Source organism: Temnothorax curvispinosus, unplaced genomic scaffold (genome assembly GCF_003070985.1).
Source record: "Temnothorax curvispinosus isolate PA1 unplaced genomic scaffold, ASM307098v1 QBEX01006032.1, whole genome shotgun sequence".
NCBI classification, from domain to species: domain Eukaryota; kingdom Metazoa; phylum Arthropoda; class Insecta; order Hymenoptera; family Formicidae; genus Temnothorax; species Temnothorax curvispinosus.
Genome location: NW_020215812.1, coordinates 72,867 through 94,040, shown reverse-complemented (window position 1 = coordinate 94,040; position 21,174 = coordinate 72,867). Strand labels below are relative to the sequence as shown.

Sequence of the window (21,174 nt, the reverse complement as noted above, 5' to 3'; positions counted from 1 at the left end):
CCTGACGCCACTACGACCGACCACGACTGGTGGACACTGAGGTGGCCACGCGTAAACTCCGCGAGCCGCGAACGTCAAGCCGTCAAGCGCCACTCGTCCGGAAAGTCCGAGTAATCCGAATAGTCCGACGGAATCGCGCTGGCGCGCAACGTACCGTCTCTGCACTTTGCACAGTCCGCACGTCTGCACGCGCGACGCTTAGATTAACGACGCGCCTTGACGCGACGCCCTCGGCGCCCTCGCCACGATCTCACGTCCAGCGTCCAGGCGCGTTCCGCCTGGCATTTAGCGCCTAGCGCCTAGCGCCTCCCCGATCACGTACGACGTCTATACGCGATCTCTCTCGGAGCTCAGATCCACAGATCCTTGTCTCGCGATCGACAAGACACGCGGGGGAACGCGCTCCCTATATAACCACTGTTAATATTTCAGCGGTTAAAATATTAACTATGGCGGCGGTTTACGTGCAGAGTACGTTGCGAGTGCAATGGTAGGGTGGGAAGATTAGAACGTAGCGCTTGCGCGTACGCACTTGCCGATCGAGTGCTCCGTGCTCCCGCGGCGTAAGAAACCAGCTGAAAGCTGAAACTGCTGAAAGCCTTTATTCGCGGACAACGCGCCGTCGCGCCGCCAGATTTTCGCGCCGGATTATCTCACACGTCTACCTAAACACGTCCGTCCGTCACTCCGTTAAATCCTTTTCGACACTCTGTCATGCGTACTCTACATTGCTCAATATTGCTCACGCGTCACGCGACTGCTTACGGGAATACGGGAACGCCGAACGGAAACGGAGCGGAGCGAAGCGGCTCGACCCGCGCGCACCTAGCGGCCTACGGACCTACCGCCTACCGCGGACACCGGACACCGGAGGTTAAGTCGTTGAGCGGAGAATTGGAGACCCGACCCGACATTGACCGTCCTGTCATCTTCCCTTCTTTATTCTCGAACGCGCGCACTTTTACGAAATGTTTATGAAACCACGATTCAACCGCGAGTCTGACGATCCTCGCGATCCTTCCTCCTACTAACGTCCACGCAAAGGCATCCCTCTCGTCATGTATTGCCGATCAGAGAGACTAGTTGAGTCTCCCGTCTCCGTACTCCCATCTCTCATAACGCGTGTAAAGACTGTAAAGATGCCTCGCGGTAAACTTCACTCTACGCTTTGTTGCGCTTTCTGACAATGAAGTGAAGAAAATAATGTAACCAATAGGATGCGTGTGTATGTGTGATGAATGAGAGAAGTAACAGCGTACAAATAAAGGAATGCCACAATTTTTACGATGTCGTGTTAATGATTCGTGTACTCTCATTTACATAAAATTTTATCCACTATTAGATGCTTAAAATTCTACCGATTGTATATTGAATCTTGAATCTTACATTTATCGCTGTCTCTTAGAAAAGTTTTATATATCGATTTTATTGCCGCAACATGGGACGCTTTACCATTATCCGAGTGCGTGACCGGGAAAGGATAATGAAAAGAGAAAAGGAACGTGAAACGTGTCAAGTATATCACATAGGAGAATGACAAAAGAAACAGCGAGACGAGCTGGCTAAATCTCGGGAGGACGAGTCCGTTTCGCGAGCCAAATGGAACGTGCGCGTTTCAATCAATACAAATCCGGTCTCCTCTGCACGCGTTCCATGTACAAGGAAAAGAGCAATTTATTGCTCTCGTAATAAAAAGGATTCTCCGTCGCACCTAAATCTGGTCTATAATCACTGGTAAAGTTGCTTTGGCTGGAACCACAGCTGCCTCTGGGCGATGACGTTTGAGACACCTCCGAGCAGCTTGGAGACGACATGAAGATGCCACTTTCCCACGCAGTCTCCATGCTCTCCACCGTATTCCCTGCCACTGTATTCAAACCATTGATATGAAGATTGTTGATCCGTTTGCTCAATGGCATAAATTCGCTAGATTCTTCTTCTATGTTGCGACGTCTCTTCCTAAACGATCCAAATGAAAAATGATGATAAAAGCTAACAACACACGACGCTGTTACAGACAGCAGTATTAAACCTACTTTTATACTTTTGTGTGCACGCGCCTGTATATATCATATATCAACGTATAATAAAAGCGTTACGTCACCTCGTAAACATTTCAACAACGGACCAACCTGTTCGTCCGTGTCATGGTGTTGTCGGCGTTGTCGCGTTAGTCCGATCTCCACGAGGACTTGACAACTTCAACAAATATATTTTCTCAGCCGATACATGTTGCGATCCTGGTCGACGTTGCTTGTGATATTCCGCGTTCACGTGTATTTCAAAGTTTCCACTACAAAATTTATAATAAAACTATAAACTACAGATGCTTCGGCAAACAAAATGACTTTTGATCGATCCTTAGATCCTTAGATGTAACGAATGACAAAGATCCGAAATCAGAGATAAATCGGAAAACTAACCTCCTTTTCGAAACGCCAGTCGTCAAGAACGTCGCAACGTGTCAACATTGTGGAAACAATTGACTGTACACAACGGATAGAGGGCGGTAGGTTTAACACAGTCTTTTTAAAGCTATATCCACACAACTTGCATAAGCCCATAAACATAAGCAAAAGAGACGTGCGTGGTCCATATGCATGTGCATAAGGAAATAGACCACGCCGTTTCTTTATGCATATGGTTATGCACCTATGCAAATAGTAGCGGTTAAATGAGACATATTGCACGTGGCTATTACCGCGTTGGAACCTTCACAAATTTAATATTTAAATGTCGCATGTTATAAGACGACGACTCTTGTTCCGCTGAATCTGGGGGCCTATTAATGCTAGGTCTACAATGCGAGTCGTAAAGTCGTGAGTCGTAAGAACTGACCAATCACAATCGAATTTGAGGAGAATAATCGACTGTGATTGGTCAATTCTTACGACTCACGACTTTACGACTCGCATTGTAGATCTAGCATTAGCCATAATTGTAAGGCCGTAAAAAAATAAACCAATCACAGTCGATTGGTTTATTCTCCTCGCGTTCGAGAATAATCGAGTGTGCGTGGTCTATTTTCTTATGGCCTTACGATTACAACCAACAATAAGGGTCGATATCACAGTCTCCGCGTAAACTCACTCTTCGTCTCTTTCGAGATGAGGGACAGTTAGAAAGAGATGCAGAGTGAGTTTAATCGGAGGATCACGTTGGTCGGAGTCTGTGATATCGGCCTTAAAACTTTATGTTACCGATGTTACGTGCAATGGCTTTTACGGTTCTTGAAACGAGGTAAAAATTGCCAAAGTGAGAGGATTCACTAGAGTATCTACGGTTTCATTGGTCGAAATCTAGTAAATCTGTTCACTTTCCGCATTTTTATCTCGTTTCAAGATACACACACGTAATAGGCCCCCTGTTCTTAATCCGATTAGCTGATCCCGTTCCTATTGCCTGTTGCCCGGCCTTATGCAAGGGTTTTTAGTCTTTTCAATACATCCATCGGGGTCTAGTATAATTGGGCGCGTTCAACAGACACAACTGTTGAGTTCGTCTTATCAACACTCTGCGTTCATTGGTTGGTTCTAAAAGTAAGAACCACGCACGTTCGACCGCTACTGAGCAGCTTAGTCTGCTGAACGCGACCAAAATCGTCAGTTTGCTTATCGTTTCTTTTTCATTGACAATGTGATCACTAGCGCAATCTTACGGCTAATATTACAGGTCGCGGACTCGCGGACACCTGAACGATTACGAGTGACATGCACGTCCGTGGAACGAAATGCAGTATAATATACTCAATCTTTAGTGAGGGATGGATAAGTGTTACGTACGAAATGACCAGAATTCAAAGATTCGCAAATGTATTCAGATAGTATCTCTTGTTATTCGCAGTTATACATATTATACGTGCTAGTTTACATTCGTTGATTCCGTCGTATAATAACTTGCACGTAGGATAATACAAATGGGTCGAAAAAAGGAATTCACACGGAAACCCTGACACATATTCGTATATGGAGAGATATTGGAGCATGTTCTGTATTTAGTTAGATAGCTTCTGTGTTGGTTGGACGGTACCAAGAGTAGTTACACGACAAAGGAAATCTAATAGCAAATTCAGTTGGACGCACACTATTATAGTGCGAACTCGGTGCGCGTACAAATCGATGTAAAGAGAGATGCGTGTTTACTGTTTAATATATAAATATATAAACACAGGTTAAACCGCGAAATCCTCATCAATAGACTTTAATTGTGTATTATTTTTTTGGAAAAATATGTATTTTATTATTCGAGATATTTGCATTTCACTTTACGAATGGTCGAGTAGTTGTAATAATCGTAGCTGACAATGACATCTAAAATTGCACGCACACCGAAATTATGTGTACATCTTTTATATATCTATCAAAAGTTCATAGCTCAATCGTATCGACCAAGTCAAGCGGGATAAGTGCGTTGCTTCTTATTATTGTTAGTGGAACGAAATGATCAGATCGTAAAATGATATCATAAATAAAACGGATAAACTGATTTTTGCCTGTGTGCCTGTCGTATGAATCAAACGGTTTCATACGAAATGCTACTTATATTTAGTTATAGAATATAATATATGTATGCGATGAGAATTTACGCTTTTTTAATGTATTAAATCGCAAAGCCTCTAAATAGGATGCGAATTGATCCTCCGTTAGGGCCGGTCTCACAGTCTCCGATTAACGTGATTCTCCGATTAAACTCACTCTGCATTTCTTTCTAACTATCCCCCTAGAAAGAGACGAAGAGTGAGTTTAATCGGAGAATCTAGGGAGAATCACGTTAATCGGAGACTGTGAGACCGGCCCTTAGTCATTAAACTAAACGAATCGCTCCACGTGCATCGCGCGTTGCGCGCAAGCCTCTTGACGCGAGCCTACGTATTGCCTAACAAAGTAGCAAATAAAGATACCGCAGTAGCACGAATAAAAAAATCGCATAAAAATCCTATTTAGGCTTTATCACGAAGGATACCGACATCCGGAGGATATCGCCCTGGCGTAACATCCCGCCACAGGAAGGAAAAACTATATATGCTTTATATGTTTTATCTCGCCGCGGACTTGAAACCAACGGGGACGTTGCATATTCTTCAAGAATCTCCGTTATTTCGTTATTTAAAATTGATGCTTAATATAATGTTTTATTTGAAACTTTCTCTACAATTCTTTTAACATCTCTAATAATAAACAATTGACAACCAAATCCATGATCAATAACGTCGAGTAGTATATGAAATGTTTACAGTCGATATGAATTAAAAGTACTTTTCAACTTTATCAAATAATGTGACCGTGGCAAAATTCGGTCATTGTCAAAATGTGATTTTATTGATCAAAATCTAAATTTACCCTTCGAACCAATATTAATAAATATCATATTATATCAAATATATTCTTTCTCGAGATTTCTCGAGAAAATGAAATAAATTTCGTTAAAATAAAGTTGGATATTCACTCACTAAATGAATATCTACTAAAGTTGGACTCACTAAATAAACTAATCTATAGTAATTTGAAAATAGATTTATATTAACTTTTACGATTCCTCCCGAGGCTTTTTGTTTGTCACTTCTTTACATTTACAAAGGGGGGGGGAGGGAGGGGAAGAGTTTGAAGCAAAAATAGGAACGCTTGCGTTCACGCGACGCGCTACGGCCAACCTTGTGAAACGTGCGTGTACGTGGCCTTGATTTCTGAAGCCGTGAAAACATTTGCCGTCGCCTCGGGTTTAATTAAACCAAGCCACCAAGTCAGTGACTTTATTGGCGCGGCCAATTTCTCCTCGATGATGTGGGAAATGAAATAAGTTTCTCATTACACTTATTATTGTTTCTTGTCAGATTAACGTGAAAAGAGAGGAAGGAGGTAATAATATAAACCGTGCGAGATGTGAAAATCGTGGCATTCTGATATTATTATTGATTGAAAAAAGCAAAAGACGTGACATCCGCGGCGTTAAGTTACGAAATATGATTTTCCGACAAATAATATATGGTTCCGAGATTTTATGTCAGGTTACATCGACGTGATCGTACTTGGATTTTATTATTCGAAATGGTAACTATAATTTAAGTATTTAAGAGCATCTCTTAGAGCGCGAAAGAGGCAAGGGTACGGTCTCTGTGAAAGCTTGAAAGTCTTGATAGTTGATTGGGTTAGGTCTGGAATCATTTATAAACTCGACTACGAGCCGAGGGATGAAGGATGAAGCTACTTGATACATTTTCGATGCGCAACAGCGCCATAGATGAGTGTTTTGTTCTATGTTCTATGAATCTCTACATGGGGGTTTATCGCGCGTTCAGTGCACCTCCCTCGCTTTGGGCGTGGTGCCCACTGCAGACGTTTCTCATCGATTTCTACACGACCGGCAAACACCATAGAGCTTGGACAAGACGCCCTTCGAATCTCTTATAATATAATATTGCAAATTTATGAAAATTTATCGTAATATGTAGTTGTCTGTCGACTACAAGGTTACTTTTCTAATTGACAAACGATAATCGTGATGGTAACTATTAACTATAATTTTCAAGACATTGAAATACTCGACACTGTGGAGTGTGCCGCCTTACATCATCGTTTTGCATTCCTCTCGGGATACCCGTGTATATAACGGGAAGACAGGTGTCACGACGGGAGCAGGTTTTCTTCTGGGTCGATTACCCCTGCGATGGCCTCCTTCGTGATCCTTTGCGATCTAAATCCAAGTACCAATCTACTTACTTTTTCGTATCTGCGAGAGAGTAATCGTTTGTCGAGAAATCATCCAAGAGATTATATATTAAGTCGTCAAGGAACTTGTGCTCTCGAGCAAGTTAATGCAGCTAACGATTTCTTCCTTCTGTTTAAACGTTTCTGACGAAAATGACGACAAAGCAAAACGGAAAGAGACACATAAGTTTGCGTATAGTATATAAGATATATTTCCTGATTTTGGCCCAACGCGTACCGCGTTCCTTGTGTCAGGGTGTCACACGAAAATCAAAGGCTCGATATTCTCGTTTCTTTGTTTTGGACTCAACGCACGTATGCGGCTTTCTGACGATTCACTCGTTATTGTGTAATGCAGCGCGTCCGTAATCTATTCAACATTTATTATCAATTTTTCAACTAGAAATATTATTTATCGAAAATGGTGAAAAAGTCATAGAAATCTCTCGTTACGCTCCTGTTCGCTATTGTCATTCCTCTCCCTCTCGTTCGCCGGCTTGACGCGCCGCCACCGCGCGCCGATCCGGCTTAACCGCCTCGACCGAATCTTTTCTCGCGAGACGTGCACATTAGGTCTATATCTATTCTCATTCCTTCCATCGTGCTATTTGCTTATCTCTATCTGAGTTGATTTTAATCACATGACATGCAAAATACATATCATACTTTTCATAGCGATTACCCATTATAGTTCCAACATTATAAAGAGCTTTTTTTGGAGATACAACAGTTGCATAAAATTACACTTATTGTTAGAGAGAATAACATTGAGTCGATCTCTCTAGGCTCTCTCTCAATCTCTCGTTTCAAGTTGTCTTTTTCGTTGAGTTGAAAGCGATAAACGTTGAAAGAGTATGATTCGTTTTTTGAGCAAACAGCGAAAAGCATGTTGGTATTTATAAAAAAAACTATCCGTCGCCTTTCTACGCACCGTCGCAAGTCTCAATATCTGGCCTACTTTTCGTTACGTGCATCGAGAACGCTGCGTTGACCTAATCTCTGCAAAATCGATGCAAATTTATGTCTGCTTGGCATTCGCGATACAGACATTTGCGAATTCGCAATCAAAAATGTTAGATTGCAAAATGTTCAATTTGTAAATAGCGGAAGAAACGGTTGATAATGACGGAATATAAACAGTAAGGAAGATACAACCGTTTTTGGCTAGAGGCTACACCGACAAAGAAACTGAAAGAAACATGCACACATATATACACATAGAGAGTTCATTGAGTTACGAAGCCATGACCGCGTTTCGAATCCTTGACTGTTTCGCGCGAGCTCGTTGATCGCGCAGTCTCCGAAAGGAGTCAAGAACATGGCTGATAACGTATGCGAGAGCACATTCGCTTGTCAATTGTCTATCGATTTTAGGTCGTGTAAACAAGGTTGAATCAAGGAAGAATCGAAAACGTTATCCAAACGAAATTTTGAACTCGTCGACTTTGCGCGCTATCCGATCGCGCTATATCATTGAGGCTTTGTTATATCAAAAAGATAACGATTTAGAATCTAGAATCTGGATTGATAAGACGGTTATACTACATATCCAAGAGAGCTTTCCAGTGAAGAATACGCTGTAGCGTCTTTATCTCCTCTCCCCCCCCCCTCCACGAGTCTTGTCACAAACTCTCTCTCTCTCTCTCTCTCTCTCTTGCGCGCGTTCGTCCTGTGTATAGCGAGCGAGATTAAATTACTCGTTCTAAAATATAAATTACGATATTATATTAATGGGACGTTTTATGATAAGCACGGCGTATTGAGAAAGACGGCGCGGCGTAACGTTCCATTCGTATGACGCGACATGAGGCGATGAGAAGCAAGACGAAGCGATGTGGGGCTGACGATGACTAATCCATGCGAATGTGTCATGTTGCAAAAACGAATGGGGATATATCTGTGATTGAACGATCGCGTCTGATTCTTTCTCTTACGAGCAGGCATATAAATATTTACTCACTTTCCATTAATGATCCAAACCCTTAAATCAACTATGCAGGACTATGCAGGATGATCGGAACACTTGGTAGGATAAGTTGGTAGCTCGGATATTTATTATTTATATCTGATTTTTTCTCATGTTACATGAAATTAATTAGCATTGAATATAGCGCACTCGAATATCATCGCACGCACGGTTGAGATGCCTCGCGTACATATCAAACGATGACGTTAATCGAGTGTACGACGGTACTGTTACGAGATTATATCAGATAGAATCGTTCATCAAGGATCACGTTAAAATCTTGTGCTACATTTTGCACACACACACACAATCGACATTGTTTTCAAATCGTTAAATATTTCGTAATACAAAAAGTGCTTTCGCTATATTTCTTTTTATCGCTAGTTTACGTATATACACGCGAGCGCGCGCGCGCATTTTGACGGCATTGCGAAACAGCAAATATGGAATAAAATATTGTTATCTCATGATACCAGTACCGATGCCGGTGCAATATACCCGTCTATTCCCCTCCCCCCACGTTCGGTACATCATTTAACAATTAAAAAGTTTCAATTTTTTCGCAGACAATACCAACTTTTCGCTAAAGTTGTCGTTGCGAGTCACGACGCGTCTCGTTGCAGCGAATTTCCAAGTATACGGTAGCTCAAGTTGTAGGTATCCATCTCGTTTACTCATCCAAAATGACGTCATGACGTGTCCCGATCATGAGTCGTTTCAATCACGGCGATAACTCGCGCGGAGACGCGCGTCGCGTCCGCCAAGGAGAACGCTGATGACGATGACTCGCGGTAACATATCGCGCGACTTACAACTCGAGCTAGGTCCTTACGCGGCGAGTCTCCCAAGACCTTGGCGCGTGATCTTATACGGTGGACAAGGTCGAGATATCTCGGGGTCTCAGGTCATTGGGTCTTTAGGACGCACCAACGCACGTAACAGGGTTACGTACTTATTTTATTCAAAGAGAAACGTACCGGATTAATCGAGATCTCGGATCTCGGATGAGATTGTCGATAGTGTCGAGACGTCGCGTGCTACGCGTCATCTGCTCATTTAGCGGACTCAATTAAATTAATGATTAATACATAGGTAAAGTAATCATAATCGTATCACGTCGATCGTCGATCGTCGATCGTCGATCGCGTCGCGAAACTGCGAGCGTACGCGGGCGTGACATCCTAACAGCGTTCCTCGAAGCACGCGGCCGGTTATCTCGTCTGGATGAATCATCGCTCATCGCGAGCCCACGAGTGTTAAATGGAAATGTATGGAAAATCTGGCGATTCGACGATCTATCGGCGAATGTATCGCCGAAAGTATCCATTTTTTCACACGTCCGTTGTACGGCCGGTCACGTGCTCGGCTGCGCGACGAGACCGCGAGACGAGACGACGAGACCGCCAGACCGGAGTACCGGAGAAGAAGCGTATCGATTTTACCCGAGGCTCTCTCTCTCTCTCTCTTCCTCCCACGTAGCCGGACGGGAGAACCTCGCATCGCACCGCGTAGTCTACATTATATAGTGTCCGTCTTGGTCTGTATTCGTCCGTAATTCGTATATATCAACCGGTCCGTATTATATCGACACCGACAGATGAGAGAGCGTATGACGTGGCAAAGGAGTGCAACGCACTCGCATCTCGCATCCTGCACTTGAATCTACCTTTGCCCATCGCCACGTAGCACCTTTCATCTCTCGTTTTTTACGCTACTCGTACTCGGTTCATTGACGCTGCCCTTTTCTCTCTTTCTCGCGAATCGATGCTTGAATTTTATGTCGGTTTGCGTTTGCATTAATCATCTACCATAAAGCGCTTCGTGCACGTAGCGAATTTAACAAATCTTTCTGGCAGACGCGGTTGCGCGCGGCTGGCATAACGCCGATATACATATAACACGACCGTCGCGTCTGAATATGATTAGTTTTCCCCTATTCTGGATATATCGAGAATGTATTCTATTTTGTCTTTCTCTCCAAACGCGCTTTTATAATAATCTATTTGGAAATATTTCAAGGGAATACTATCGCCTCTCAACATACGTATAAATGTCACGTACTCGTATATGTACATATGTACGCATGTACGCACGAGTTCGCAGGCAGGTAGCTGCGACAGTTAATCTTAAAGCGAGTCTTTACGCTAGTATTAGTATATGTTTCCAAGAGACACGCTCTCCGCATCGTACGATTTGAAACGGCATTTGGAGAATCTAGCCGCTAGCCGGCCGACGGACCAATCGGCGCGTTGCTTTCGTTTTATGCCCATATATGGCAAGAGCTGTGACGCCGCACGGTGGGAGAAGCTGGATGGACGAGTCGATTGCACGACGAGGGGTATCACGGTAGATCGGCATTCGGCATGTATGTACATACGTTCATACGTACCGTATTACCGTATATACCGTATACCGTATGTCCCGAGACGCGATCGAATACCAATACGAAATGCGAATGCGACTGCGACAGCGACAGCGACAGCGACAGCGACAGCGACAGCGTGTCGAGCGAATACTCGATCGTTTCTCGCGTACCTAATCGCGAATCTCATGCTCGCCAAAATAAACGTGAAAGGGGATGCTTTAGATTCGGATAATATAGTCTAGGAAATGTCGAGAGTCGAGTCGGTAAAAATATCAGAGAGTCAGACGTGTCGGACGTTGCATACGTTGCATGTTGCATGCCGACCACACCTTTGGACGAGTCCACGCGACGTGACGTGCGCGGAGCGGCGCGCGCGATACCGGCTCACGGCTCACGCTTGTTCGGCCGGACGATCTCGCTCACAGCTTACAGCGTTCGCGGTGCTGCACGGTGTTCGTTCTCTTGCCCCTGGCATATTCGATCAGCACTCTCCTCCGATCCGAGATTCGATCGCTCATAAACACTGCTTTTAACAGCGTGCTAAGAAAGAGGTAAGTACCAGCTATTTCGGTAGCCGGTCACGTCGCATACGCAGGCACGCATCGTTGCGTTACTTTTTCTTTAAACGCAAACCGCAGACGCGTTCTCGGTGGGTGGGTGCCGCAACGTTGTTTAGTTTTAACGTGGAAAACGCAGAGAGTATCGCTTCGAATGTAACGAGCGCGTGGTCAAACTGGTGGTCGACGTGGTCAAATCGATTCGCTCTTTTCTTAGATCTTCCGAACGCGCCGCGCTTCCTAGTTCGTGCCGGCTTTCTCGCCTACGAGTCGCAGGTCGCAGTCGCGTAACGTCGAAACACTCGACAGGTTGTCGATGTCAAGTGGTTATAGACGTACGTACATATATAACGCCACAGGCAGCGAGGCAGGTGGTTGCGTCGTGGCAGGATGGCGATGGCGATGGCGATGGCGATGCCTTATTAATAGCAACGACGACGCGCGGTAGCGTTCGTTACTAACCTACGACGCTCACGACAGATGTTCGCTCCTGCCTTTTGGCAACGTAAAATTTTATACGCATATTTGTACATATATGTGCTTGATCGAATCGATCTTATTCACCGCGAGATTGAAGCGCCGGAAGAGATCGCGGTAAGGATGACTCAGCCCAGTGAAATCGTCAAACGAATATTAGCAGACCGGACTGATTGACTCGCGCTCGATTTTACATATTCGATCGTGAGATCCGCAGAGTTTGACGATTAATTTAACGGATACGTTCACACCGATAGGCGTAACGTGGAATCGCTCGTCACCGACCGGCTCGTCGTCGCGCCGCGTTGCTCGTTGCGCCGGATGACGCGTGGCGAGGAGGTGCGGTGAAGTGAGGTAGTGACTGGGGGGGGGGGGAGGAGGAAAGGGGGGGGGGGGGGGGGGGGGGGGGGGGGGGAAACTGCGGAAACCCCTCTGTGTCAGAGTACTTCCATATATGGTAAAGAAAGCTAGGATTGGTCGAGGGTGTCCCACCCTTGTTGGCCGAGTGTCGACTTGTCGAGCGGTGGGGCCGAGGAACAACGTACGTATCTGTTCATATAATACACCGCGAGCCGATCGTTGACTACACTCTGCGTTTGGTGCTGGATCGTTCGACGGTGCGGCAGTGTCGCTGCTTGAAACTTCTGTACATAACTTGAATTTTTTTACACGAAACGTAAGTCGAAGCGCAAGGTGTAGCGGATTAGCACGTTAATCGCAAATCGCAACGAAGAAACGGGAAGGGCTCGACGAGAAAGTGCGCGCGACGACAATACTGCCGGATATCGTACCAAGTGCAAACGACAAAAACGTGGTGATGTGCGTTTCACGCGGGTGGTGCGCGTGGGCTTAAAGCGCTTCGAAAGTATTTCGATGTGAAGAGACGTTTATTCGTGGATTCGCGTGACACGCGTGGTATAACGCGTAGGTCGCTGCACCGTCAAAAATGCGTCATGAAAGAAAATCCAAGGATGTACGCGTGTTCGATGCAGCGATAGAAACCGGCTCTAAATTTCTAAACGTTCATCGTCAAGTTTTGAAAAATGTCACGTTTGATCGAGACGACGCAGGTGGTTTGCCGTTCGTCTCGTCGGCGTCGGCTGCCGTGAAAGGGCGGAGTGGAGGGGCGCGGTAGGGTGGGGCACAGGGCAGGGTGCGGTCCCGATGATTAACGATAACGTTGCTCTCGCATCTCGCCTCTCGCATCTGCTTGAAGGCTCTTGGTCGCGTTGTCTCGCCATGTCGATTTTGATTATGCTGTACTCTTGTACATACGTTCGATTCTTAAAGCCGGCCGTAATCACGCTACGAGTTGCGGGCTCGGTTGCCGGTTGGGGTTACGATTAATGGTTGTAGGTTGTAGATTGACCGATCGGAGCAAAGCAGCTTGCCGGCTGATTAAACTCATGTAATATACGGTCTTTACGAAGCGTACTTACCTTTATTGGCGTGTCCTCTCGACGCCCCACATCTTAAACGTGTTTCAAGAGCGAGTCGTACTACTCGTACTGACCACCGGTTTTCCTCGATATATATATATACTTTTTCGTTAGCCTTTCAACGAAAACGAGTTTCTGGTTTTTTTTTCTTTCTTTCTTTCTTTCTTTCTTTCTGGAAAAGCGATGCACGCCGAGATTGCACGTGCCGCATGCTTCTTCGATCGTCGGAAATATCTCTGAAGCGCGATAAAACGGGGCAAAGAGTATAACCTTATAGTCGTATTTTAATTTGACGTTCGTTATTTTATTGATTCGATGTAGGTATGATTGACGACTCGCGAGAAAAAAAAAAGGTATTCGCTTCCGTACGCTTGTATAACGCTATACGTGTACGTTTTCCTTTGCAGATAACGCAAGAGAGCAAACATGTGCGACGAAGAAGTTGCCGCGCTCGTGGTCGACAATGGATCCGGTATGTGCAAGGCTGGCTTCGCCGGGGACGACGCTCCCCGCGCCGTCTTTCCCTCGATCGTCGGCAGGCCGCGCCACCAGGGTGTCATGGTTGGTATGGGACAGAAGGATTCTTACGTCGGTGACGAGGCTCAATCCAAGAGAGGTATCCTAACGCTCAAGTACCCGATCGAGCACGGTATCGTTACCAACTGGGACGACATGGAGAAGATCTGGCATCACACGTTCTATAACGAGCTGCGAGTAGCACCGGAGGAACATCCGGTTCTTCTCACCGAGGCACCCTTGAATCCCAAGGCTAATCGCGAAAAGATGACACAGATCATGTTCGAGACGTTCAACACTCCCGCCATGTACGTGGCGATCCAGGCCGTCCTGTCGCTGTACGCTTCTGGCCGTACCACCGGTATCGTGTTGGACTCGGGCGATGGCGTCTCCCATACCGTACCGATCTACGAGGGATACGCTCTGCCGCACGCTATCCTCCGCTTGGATCTGGCCGGCCGCGACTTGACCGATTATCTCATGAAGATCCTCACCGAGAGAGGATATTCCTTCACGACCACGGCCGAACGAGAAATTGTTCGCGACATCAAGGAGAAACTTTGCTACGTTGCGCTGGACTTTGAGCAGGAAATGGCCACAGCAGCCTCTTCCTCCAGTTTGGAGAAGAGCTACGAGCTTCCCGACGGTCAAGTCATCACCATAGGTAACGAACGATTCCGTTGCCCCGAGGCTCTCTTCCAACCCTCGTTCCTAGGAATGGAAGCTTGCGGCATTCACGAGACCACGTACAACTCGATCATGAAGTGCGACGTCGACATCCGCAAGGACCTGTACGCCAACACCGTTTTGTCTGGCGGTACCACCATGTACCCCGGCATAGCCGATAGGATGCAAAAGGAGATCACTGCCTTAGCTCCGTCTACCATGAAGATTAAGATTATTGCCCCACCCGAGAGGAAGTACTCCGTATGGATCGGTGGATCGATTCTCGCCTCGCTCTCCACTTTCCAACAGATGTGGATCTCGAAGCAGGAGTACGACGAGTCCGGACCCTCCATCGTCCACAGGAAGTGCTTCTAAACGCGTTTTCGATCGCAATATTATCATTCCCCGATCCCTGAGACTTTGAGAAATGAGAGAGAGAGAGACAGAGAGAGAGAGAGAGAAAGAGAGAGGCTTTTGTCTCGTTTCGCAGGCGGACGTAACATCAACTTCCGCGACGATTGTCCTTTGGTTTCTCCGGGGCCAAAGGTAGCTTCTTTCAATTCGGATGTACGTGTTTAAGATACGCGAGTGAGGTAAACGCGTCCGATTAAACGAGAGGAGAGAGAGAGTGAGAGAGGGGGGGGGGGAGGGAGGGAGAGGAGCTTACGATGTATCTCGCCCTCCTTCCGCGATTGTTCCTCGGTCTCGGCGGCAACCCAATATAAATCGACGGCTCGTTCTTGCTCGTTTAAACGCGATCATTTTCCATCGTTTTTCATCGATTCGATATAACGATCTTAAACATTGTGCCCCGATTCCCAAATACCTTTTTCTACCTTGTCTTATATCGAGTCCTTTGTATAATATATTTCAACAACTTTGTGTCTAGCAAGTCGGTAGCACGTAGCTAAACATTCCTCGCGAGACACATCCTTCTCTCGATGCGAGAGCAGAACGCTTCTTTTCCGTTAGACTCGTCACTCCCCCGTAAACGTCGTACGCGTAAACCTCGATTGCCACTTTTCTTCAAGAATTCGAGCAAGAAACGGTTACGCGGATAACTCCGAGGTTTTTGTTTCGCGGGAAAGATCGTCGGTTACTCTTCCCGTGGACAGAGACGACGGACACACGATGGCAATCAACGTCGATGCATTCCGATCAATGTGTGATGTTTTTAAGAGATGCTTGCGTCAAAGCTCAACATACGTTGTACGTCATTCCGCGCAGAGAGACAAGCCTCCGACTTCTTACCTGTTTTCTATTATAATTTGCCTATCGTTGAGGGAAAAAATATGGCTTTTTTGTCTTCTTTCTTTTTCTTTTTTCTTTTTTTTTTTTTTTACACGATGGGGTAAACCGCTGATCCGGAAAGGTCTTACCAACGTTCGCTCAAACAAACGGAAAAAAGGCACCACGGTTTCGACCCCGTAAGCGTAGCCAAAGTATTATAATTTATTCCCATTGTATTGCGCAAGACATTCACACACACGTACACATCTTAAAGACTACTTTAGACTTATGGGATTATAAAATAAAAGTCTGAAAAACACATGATTGTGATTTGTGTCTTTTTTGAATTTTTTCCTGTTCGTCCTCACTCTCTTAGACATTTCGACCCTTTGAAACTAGTATATTGACTGCTAATTATATAAACTCCCGTATCCTCGTATTATCTTTTCCTCGTTCAATATGTTGCTCTTTGCACATTTTTCATATTGATATACACACGCGCGCACACACACATACATATATATGCATATATGTATACATTCTTGTGATGGTGTAATGCAAATTGAAATTTTATTCTCTCTTCCCCTGAACTGTCGGAAGACAGTGGTATTGTATGTATACTTGGAATTATCGAAGCTCACTATCAGTTTGCTTAGAAAAAGTTCTTTTTCCCTTTTTTGATCGCTTATAACTCGAAAGTTATCTGAACATTGATATTTTTACTAAAGAAAGATCACAAATTGGGGAGCAGATTGAGACACCTTATAACAAATTATATTAAGCGAGCCTGTAAAGAACCTTGCCTGTTTATATAAATTTGAAACTCCGAGTTTCAGAATTATTTAATAAAAAACGGGAAGAGACAAAAGTGTAAAAAGTTATATACATACATATAGATATAATAGATTAAGCGAAAGACTGTAGCTTACAGTTTCACGGAAAAGAAACGGGGGAATAATGAACAACTAAAAATAATTGAATAAAATAATCGCAAGTCGAGATGTAACAATAAGCTTGTTCCACGTTTAGATCATCAGGTGCAGCATGGTTTTTTTGTTTCTTGAAAATAGTGCAAATTTAAATTGGAATATGATTATTCAATTATATCAACGATTATCGATCATTTAAGCGAAAATACAGGCGTGTCACGATCGGTCAATTTAGCAACGTCGTTCGTTAACGATGTGTCTTTTATTCTGCTATCGGATATTTCGATGATTGGTGCTCCGTGCTTGCTCCGCAACGAAAACTCGATGATGAAAATTTTCAACTGAACTCAAGTTGAAAGTTTGAAAGGGAGAAAATTCTCTTGTTAAGCGCATACTATACGCACAGACATATATATTTATTATTTATTTGATTGATTTGGGGAATAAAGCATGTGGGTGCCGCATGTCAGCATTTTCGTGTTAAGCCCGGCCTACTCGCAGTTCGCGAAACGCAAGATACACGCACACATGTCAATATAACCTCTATACACAGAGAGATTAGATTGACATGTGACTGTGCGTGTCTTGCGTTTCGCGAACTGCGAATTATGTAGACCGGGTTCACCGGGCTTTACAGTCGCGTCATCGTCATCATCGTCAACGCAAAAGAATGAAACGTTCAATCGGTGATTATCCTTTTTTTCCGTTTGTCCGTGCGATTCGCATTCGCACGTGTGACTGTGAGAGAGAAAGGAGACGAGACACGAGACGAGAGGCGACGCGACGCGAGTGACGCAACGCAACACCCTCTAAAATCGCAATCAGATACGTTCTGCGAGTTTAGAGTTTAGAGCTGGCTCGACTCGAGAGAGATGCCCGAACAGAACGTTGGCGATCAGTATCCAACATGGGTAAGGATTAAGGAAAAGTCGGGCTTGAATCGTCTCCGTGCTCCGTTTCGCGATTGACAGCTCGCCAATTTATCGACCATAACCTCAGTTAACCTAACGTAAGTAAACAGTGGATTTGATGGTTCGTTCAAAGGGATCTCATCTCCATCGTAGGTCGGGCTCGTGTACGTCTTCAATCTCATCGTTGGAACAGGCGCTTTGACTTTACCCGCTGTATTCAGTCGAGCAGGATGGGCACTTGGATTAAGCGTTATTTTAGTGTTAGCGTTTATCAGGTACATATGCAGAAGCAACTTTTTCCATCGTTTACATCTAAACTTGTTTCGTCTCACGCCTCTGAATTTCTTCTTTCGTATAGTTTCATCACGGTTACATTTGTCATAGAAGCAATGGCATCTGCCAATGCTATCGTTACGTGGAGGCATATCCAGCATAGAAAACGAGTAAGTGTTTTCCAACTTGTTTTACTTGCTAGCTTTCTATAAAAGACAGTCGTTTGACGAGCGTTCTACAGAGACAATTTTAGAAAGATGCAGGTAAAGGTAATGGCAAGGTAACGATAGCTAAAGACACATTTGATTGGCAATATGTGCATGGTGCAGCATCACCTTGTAATACTGCAAATTGAAATACTTTTCAGGTCTTACGGACAGTAGGTGAATCTGGTCCTTCCAATTCAGATTCAGAGGACACTCCGTTGGTAGCTTCTCTCTCGACTAGTCCAGATCGTTTGGATATGACTTGTAGATATTATGTGATTCAGGATAAAATAGAGATGGGCCAGATGGCATCCATTTTTTTCAATAGATTTGGCATTACCCTATTCTACTTGTGTTTCGCCATATATCTATATGGAGATTTAAGCATTTACGGTGCAGCGGTCGCAAAGTCAATAGCCGATGTCGCCTGCACTTATTTGCCAAAAAATCTTACGTGCAACGACACTATACCAGATACTGAGCTTTGCTGGGAAGGTCCTGCGTTTAATCGACTGGATGCATATAGAATATTCCTGGTACGTCTCTGGTTTGTAAAAAAATTTCACTGCTTTTAATATTCACACACGCACATATTTTGGCACTTTCAATTTTGCGAGATTAAAGCGTCAATATAGTGATATTGATTGTTGCGCTGTTTCTATTTTCAGACCATGTTTGTATTATTATTGGGCCCGTTTGTATTTTTCAACGTCCAAAAGACCAAGTATCTTCAACTACTGACTTCTGTAATGCGATGGCTCGCATTCACTATAATGATCGTGTACGCTTTAAAAAATCTCTTTGTGCACGGCGCTCGTGGCGATCCACCTGTCGCGAGTTTAGCCGGTAAGCTATACGATTGACTAATGAATACATCGTTTATTTACATGATTGCTAAATACCCTGCTCAAAAAATTTAGGGCATAACCTTTTTTCAGTAAATTATTGCCCATTTTTTTAACTGTAATTACTCAGCGAATAATTAACGTAAAAAAAAGTTTAAGAAAAAGGTTTTACAGGGCAAACTCTCTACTATAAAGTGCTTTTATTCAACTTTCATTCAGGTTAATACTCAAAAGTATATAATCACAGTTCAAAAATCGGCAAAAATTTACTGACAAAAAGTGATCCGGGTGATCCCTTAATTCTTTTGAGCAATGTAGATTAATGCCATTAGATTATAATAAATTACAATTGCGAATAAGTCAAGTAATACTGTTAATCTCCATTTTAGGGATTCCCAGTCTTTTCGGTGCTGGCGTTTACTCCTTCATGTGTCATCATTCATTACCGGCTTTGGTAGCGCCAATAGCGAACAAGTCTAAACTAAATCGATTTCTAGCTCTCGATTACACCCTAATCGCTCTCTTTTATTTATTATTGGCTCTAACTGGCATCTTTGCCTTTGAGCGTTTGGATGATCTTTATACCTTGGATTTCGGACCACGCGGTTTGGGTGATTGTTCCAAGAGTGACAATATTTTTATGCTCCTTATGGAATATTTCCTAGCACTTTTCCCAGTATTCACTCTGAGTACCAGTTTTCCCATTATAGCGATTACCCTCCGAAATAATTTGCAATCACTTTTTTTAAAAGAGGATACATTTTACACTTTATGTCTTCAGAAACTCGTCTTCCCCATCTTGGCAGTAGTACCGCCGTACCTGATCGCGATGACTACCAAAGATCTATCGATATTAGTTGGTATCACAGGCTCGTACGCTGGAGCAGGAATACAGTATTTAATACCTACGTTCCTGGTTTATTACGCCAGGAAAAAGACCAACAAGGTCATCGGCCTCGGGGTTATTAATAAATTCGCAAGTCCCTTCTCGGGCAGGTGTTGGTTAACTTTCGTTGTGGTATGGGCTATTACTTGTATGATTTTAGTGTCGGTCAATTTCATACAAGTGCATTTGCAATCTTGGATCAGTCAATAACAAAATGAAAATTATATATTTATATCGTAATCGAAAGAGATTTTGATTTTTGTACTGTAGGCTCTATCAGAGACAAAATATGCAGGATGTTTATGAAAGGCGACACTATGTATCTTCATTGATACGTTACAAAACTTATCAACAGCAAAACGATGTATGGATCAGTGAATGGACCGCAGAATCACGCAGAATTATTAAAGCAGCAATTGGTTGATCGATATTGTCGATTGTATCGGGGTATTTAACCCCGCACGCGAACCGAATAACGACGACTAAATAAGCACGGGATGAGAGCGATGATGCTGTACTGTAACGTGACTGATTCGTAAGCCTGTGGAATTTTTCCCAACATGAGATACCGATAAGTGTAAGGTGTAAGGTGATCGTTATTTGTGGCAGGATACACTCATACGTACGTGTGACAAACCGACAATACTTCGGTAAAAGTCAAATATCGAATAAGTTTAATATTGGGGATACAGCAATGTAGAGAACTGTAGAAAAAAAAATGTTTATCTTTATACGTACATATATTTTACTTTTGTAGAGTCGTCCCGGGAGTCGCCGGGACAGATATGCGTGATTTCTTTATCGTATGGAGATTCTATACTAACGAACTGCGTCTTTATATTTAAACTTTTTTTTTTATACGTTAAGGTAATCCCTCATGTTTGTGTATTTATAATAAAATAATGTGTGGTAGCGACGATAGCAAAGGTATGATATTACGATGTTTTTTTTAAGATTATATTTTTGTACAAGATACGTATGAAACTGCCAAAAAGGTATTTGCAGCATGTCCGCCACATCTGTGTACCTGTGCAAGTGTAGTGTACAATGAAGAATATTGCGGGTGTTATATGTATATATTCCAAAAGCAATTAAAACGGATAATAATAAATAGTTGATTATACAAGTCTCTCTATCGATTTATTCGCACCAATACGCACACACACACGCACACGCGCGCGCATTTCTACATTCTTACATTTAT

At 43.9% G+C, this 21,174-nt stretch overlaps 3 protein-coding genes across 7 annotated transcripts; 2 read left to right on the top strand and 1 right to left on the bottom strand.

Annotated features, from left to right (window-relative positions):
* Positions 1-1,262: 1,262 nt before the first annotated feature.
* On the bottom strand, positions 1,263-2,524 carry LOC112455348. Of its 2 annotated transcripts, none has more exons than XM_025017200.1 (3): positions 2,424-2,524; positions 2,105-2,293; positions 1,263-1,959 (listed from the first exon to the last, which is right to left on the bottom strand). In XM_025017200.1, exons 2-3 carry the CDS (start codon positions 2,113-2,115, stop codon positions 1,620-1,622), a joined length of 351 nt encoding a protein of 116 aa, XP_024872968.1. In that variant the 5' UTR covers positions 2,116-2,293; positions 2,424-2,524; the 3' UTR covers positions 1,263-1,619. The 2 variants fall into 2 exon arrangements, with proteins under 2 accessions (XP_024872968.1, XP_024872967.1); XM_025017199.1 differs by having other exon boundaries at positions 2,133-2,293.
* Positions 2,525-11,415: 8,891 nt separating this feature from the next.
* LOC112455353 (actin-5C) lies at positions 11,416-16,241 on the top strand. 2 transcript variants are annotated; one of them, XM_025017207.1, is made up of 2 exons: positions 11,416-11,586; positions 13,916-16,241. In XM_025017207.1, the coding sequence occupies exon 2, from the start codon at positions 13,935-13,937 to the stop codon at positions 15,063-15,065; it is 1,131 nt and encodes a 376-aa protein (XP_024872975.1). In that variant the 5' UTR covers positions 11,416-11,586; positions 13,916-13,934; the 3' UTR covers positions 15,066-16,241. The 2 variants fall into 2 exon arrangements, with proteins under 2 accessions (XP_024872975.1, XP_024872976.1); XM_025017208.1 differs by lacking the exon at positions 11,416-11,586 and adding an exon at positions 12,641-12,745.
* Positions 16,242-17,362: 1,121 nt separating this feature from the next.
* LOC112455351 (transmembrane protein 104 homolog) lies at positions 17,363-21,096 on the top strand. 3 transcript variants are annotated; one of them, XM_025017206.1, is made up of 8 exons: positions 17,363-17,760; positions 17,914-18,035; positions 18,119-18,203; positions 18,401-18,775; positions 18,908-19,085; positions 19,474-19,695; positions 19,866-20,102; positions 20,241-21,096. In XM_025017206.1, the coding sequence occupies exons 1-7, from the start codon at positions 17,722-17,724 to the stop codon at positions 20,051-20,053; spliced, it is 1,209 nt and encodes a 402-aa protein (XP_024872974.1). In that variant the 5' UTR covers positions 17,363-17,721; the 3' UTR covers positions 20,054-20,102; positions 20,241-21,096. The 3 variants fall into 3 exon arrangements, with proteins under 3 accessions (XP_024872974.1, XP_024872973.1, XP_024872972.1); XM_025017205.1 differs by having other exon boundaries at positions 17,364-17,760; positions 19,474-20,102; XM_025017204.1 differs by having other exon boundaries at positions 17,365-17,760; positions 19,474-21,096.
* Positions 21,097-21,174: the final 78 nt, after the last annotated feature.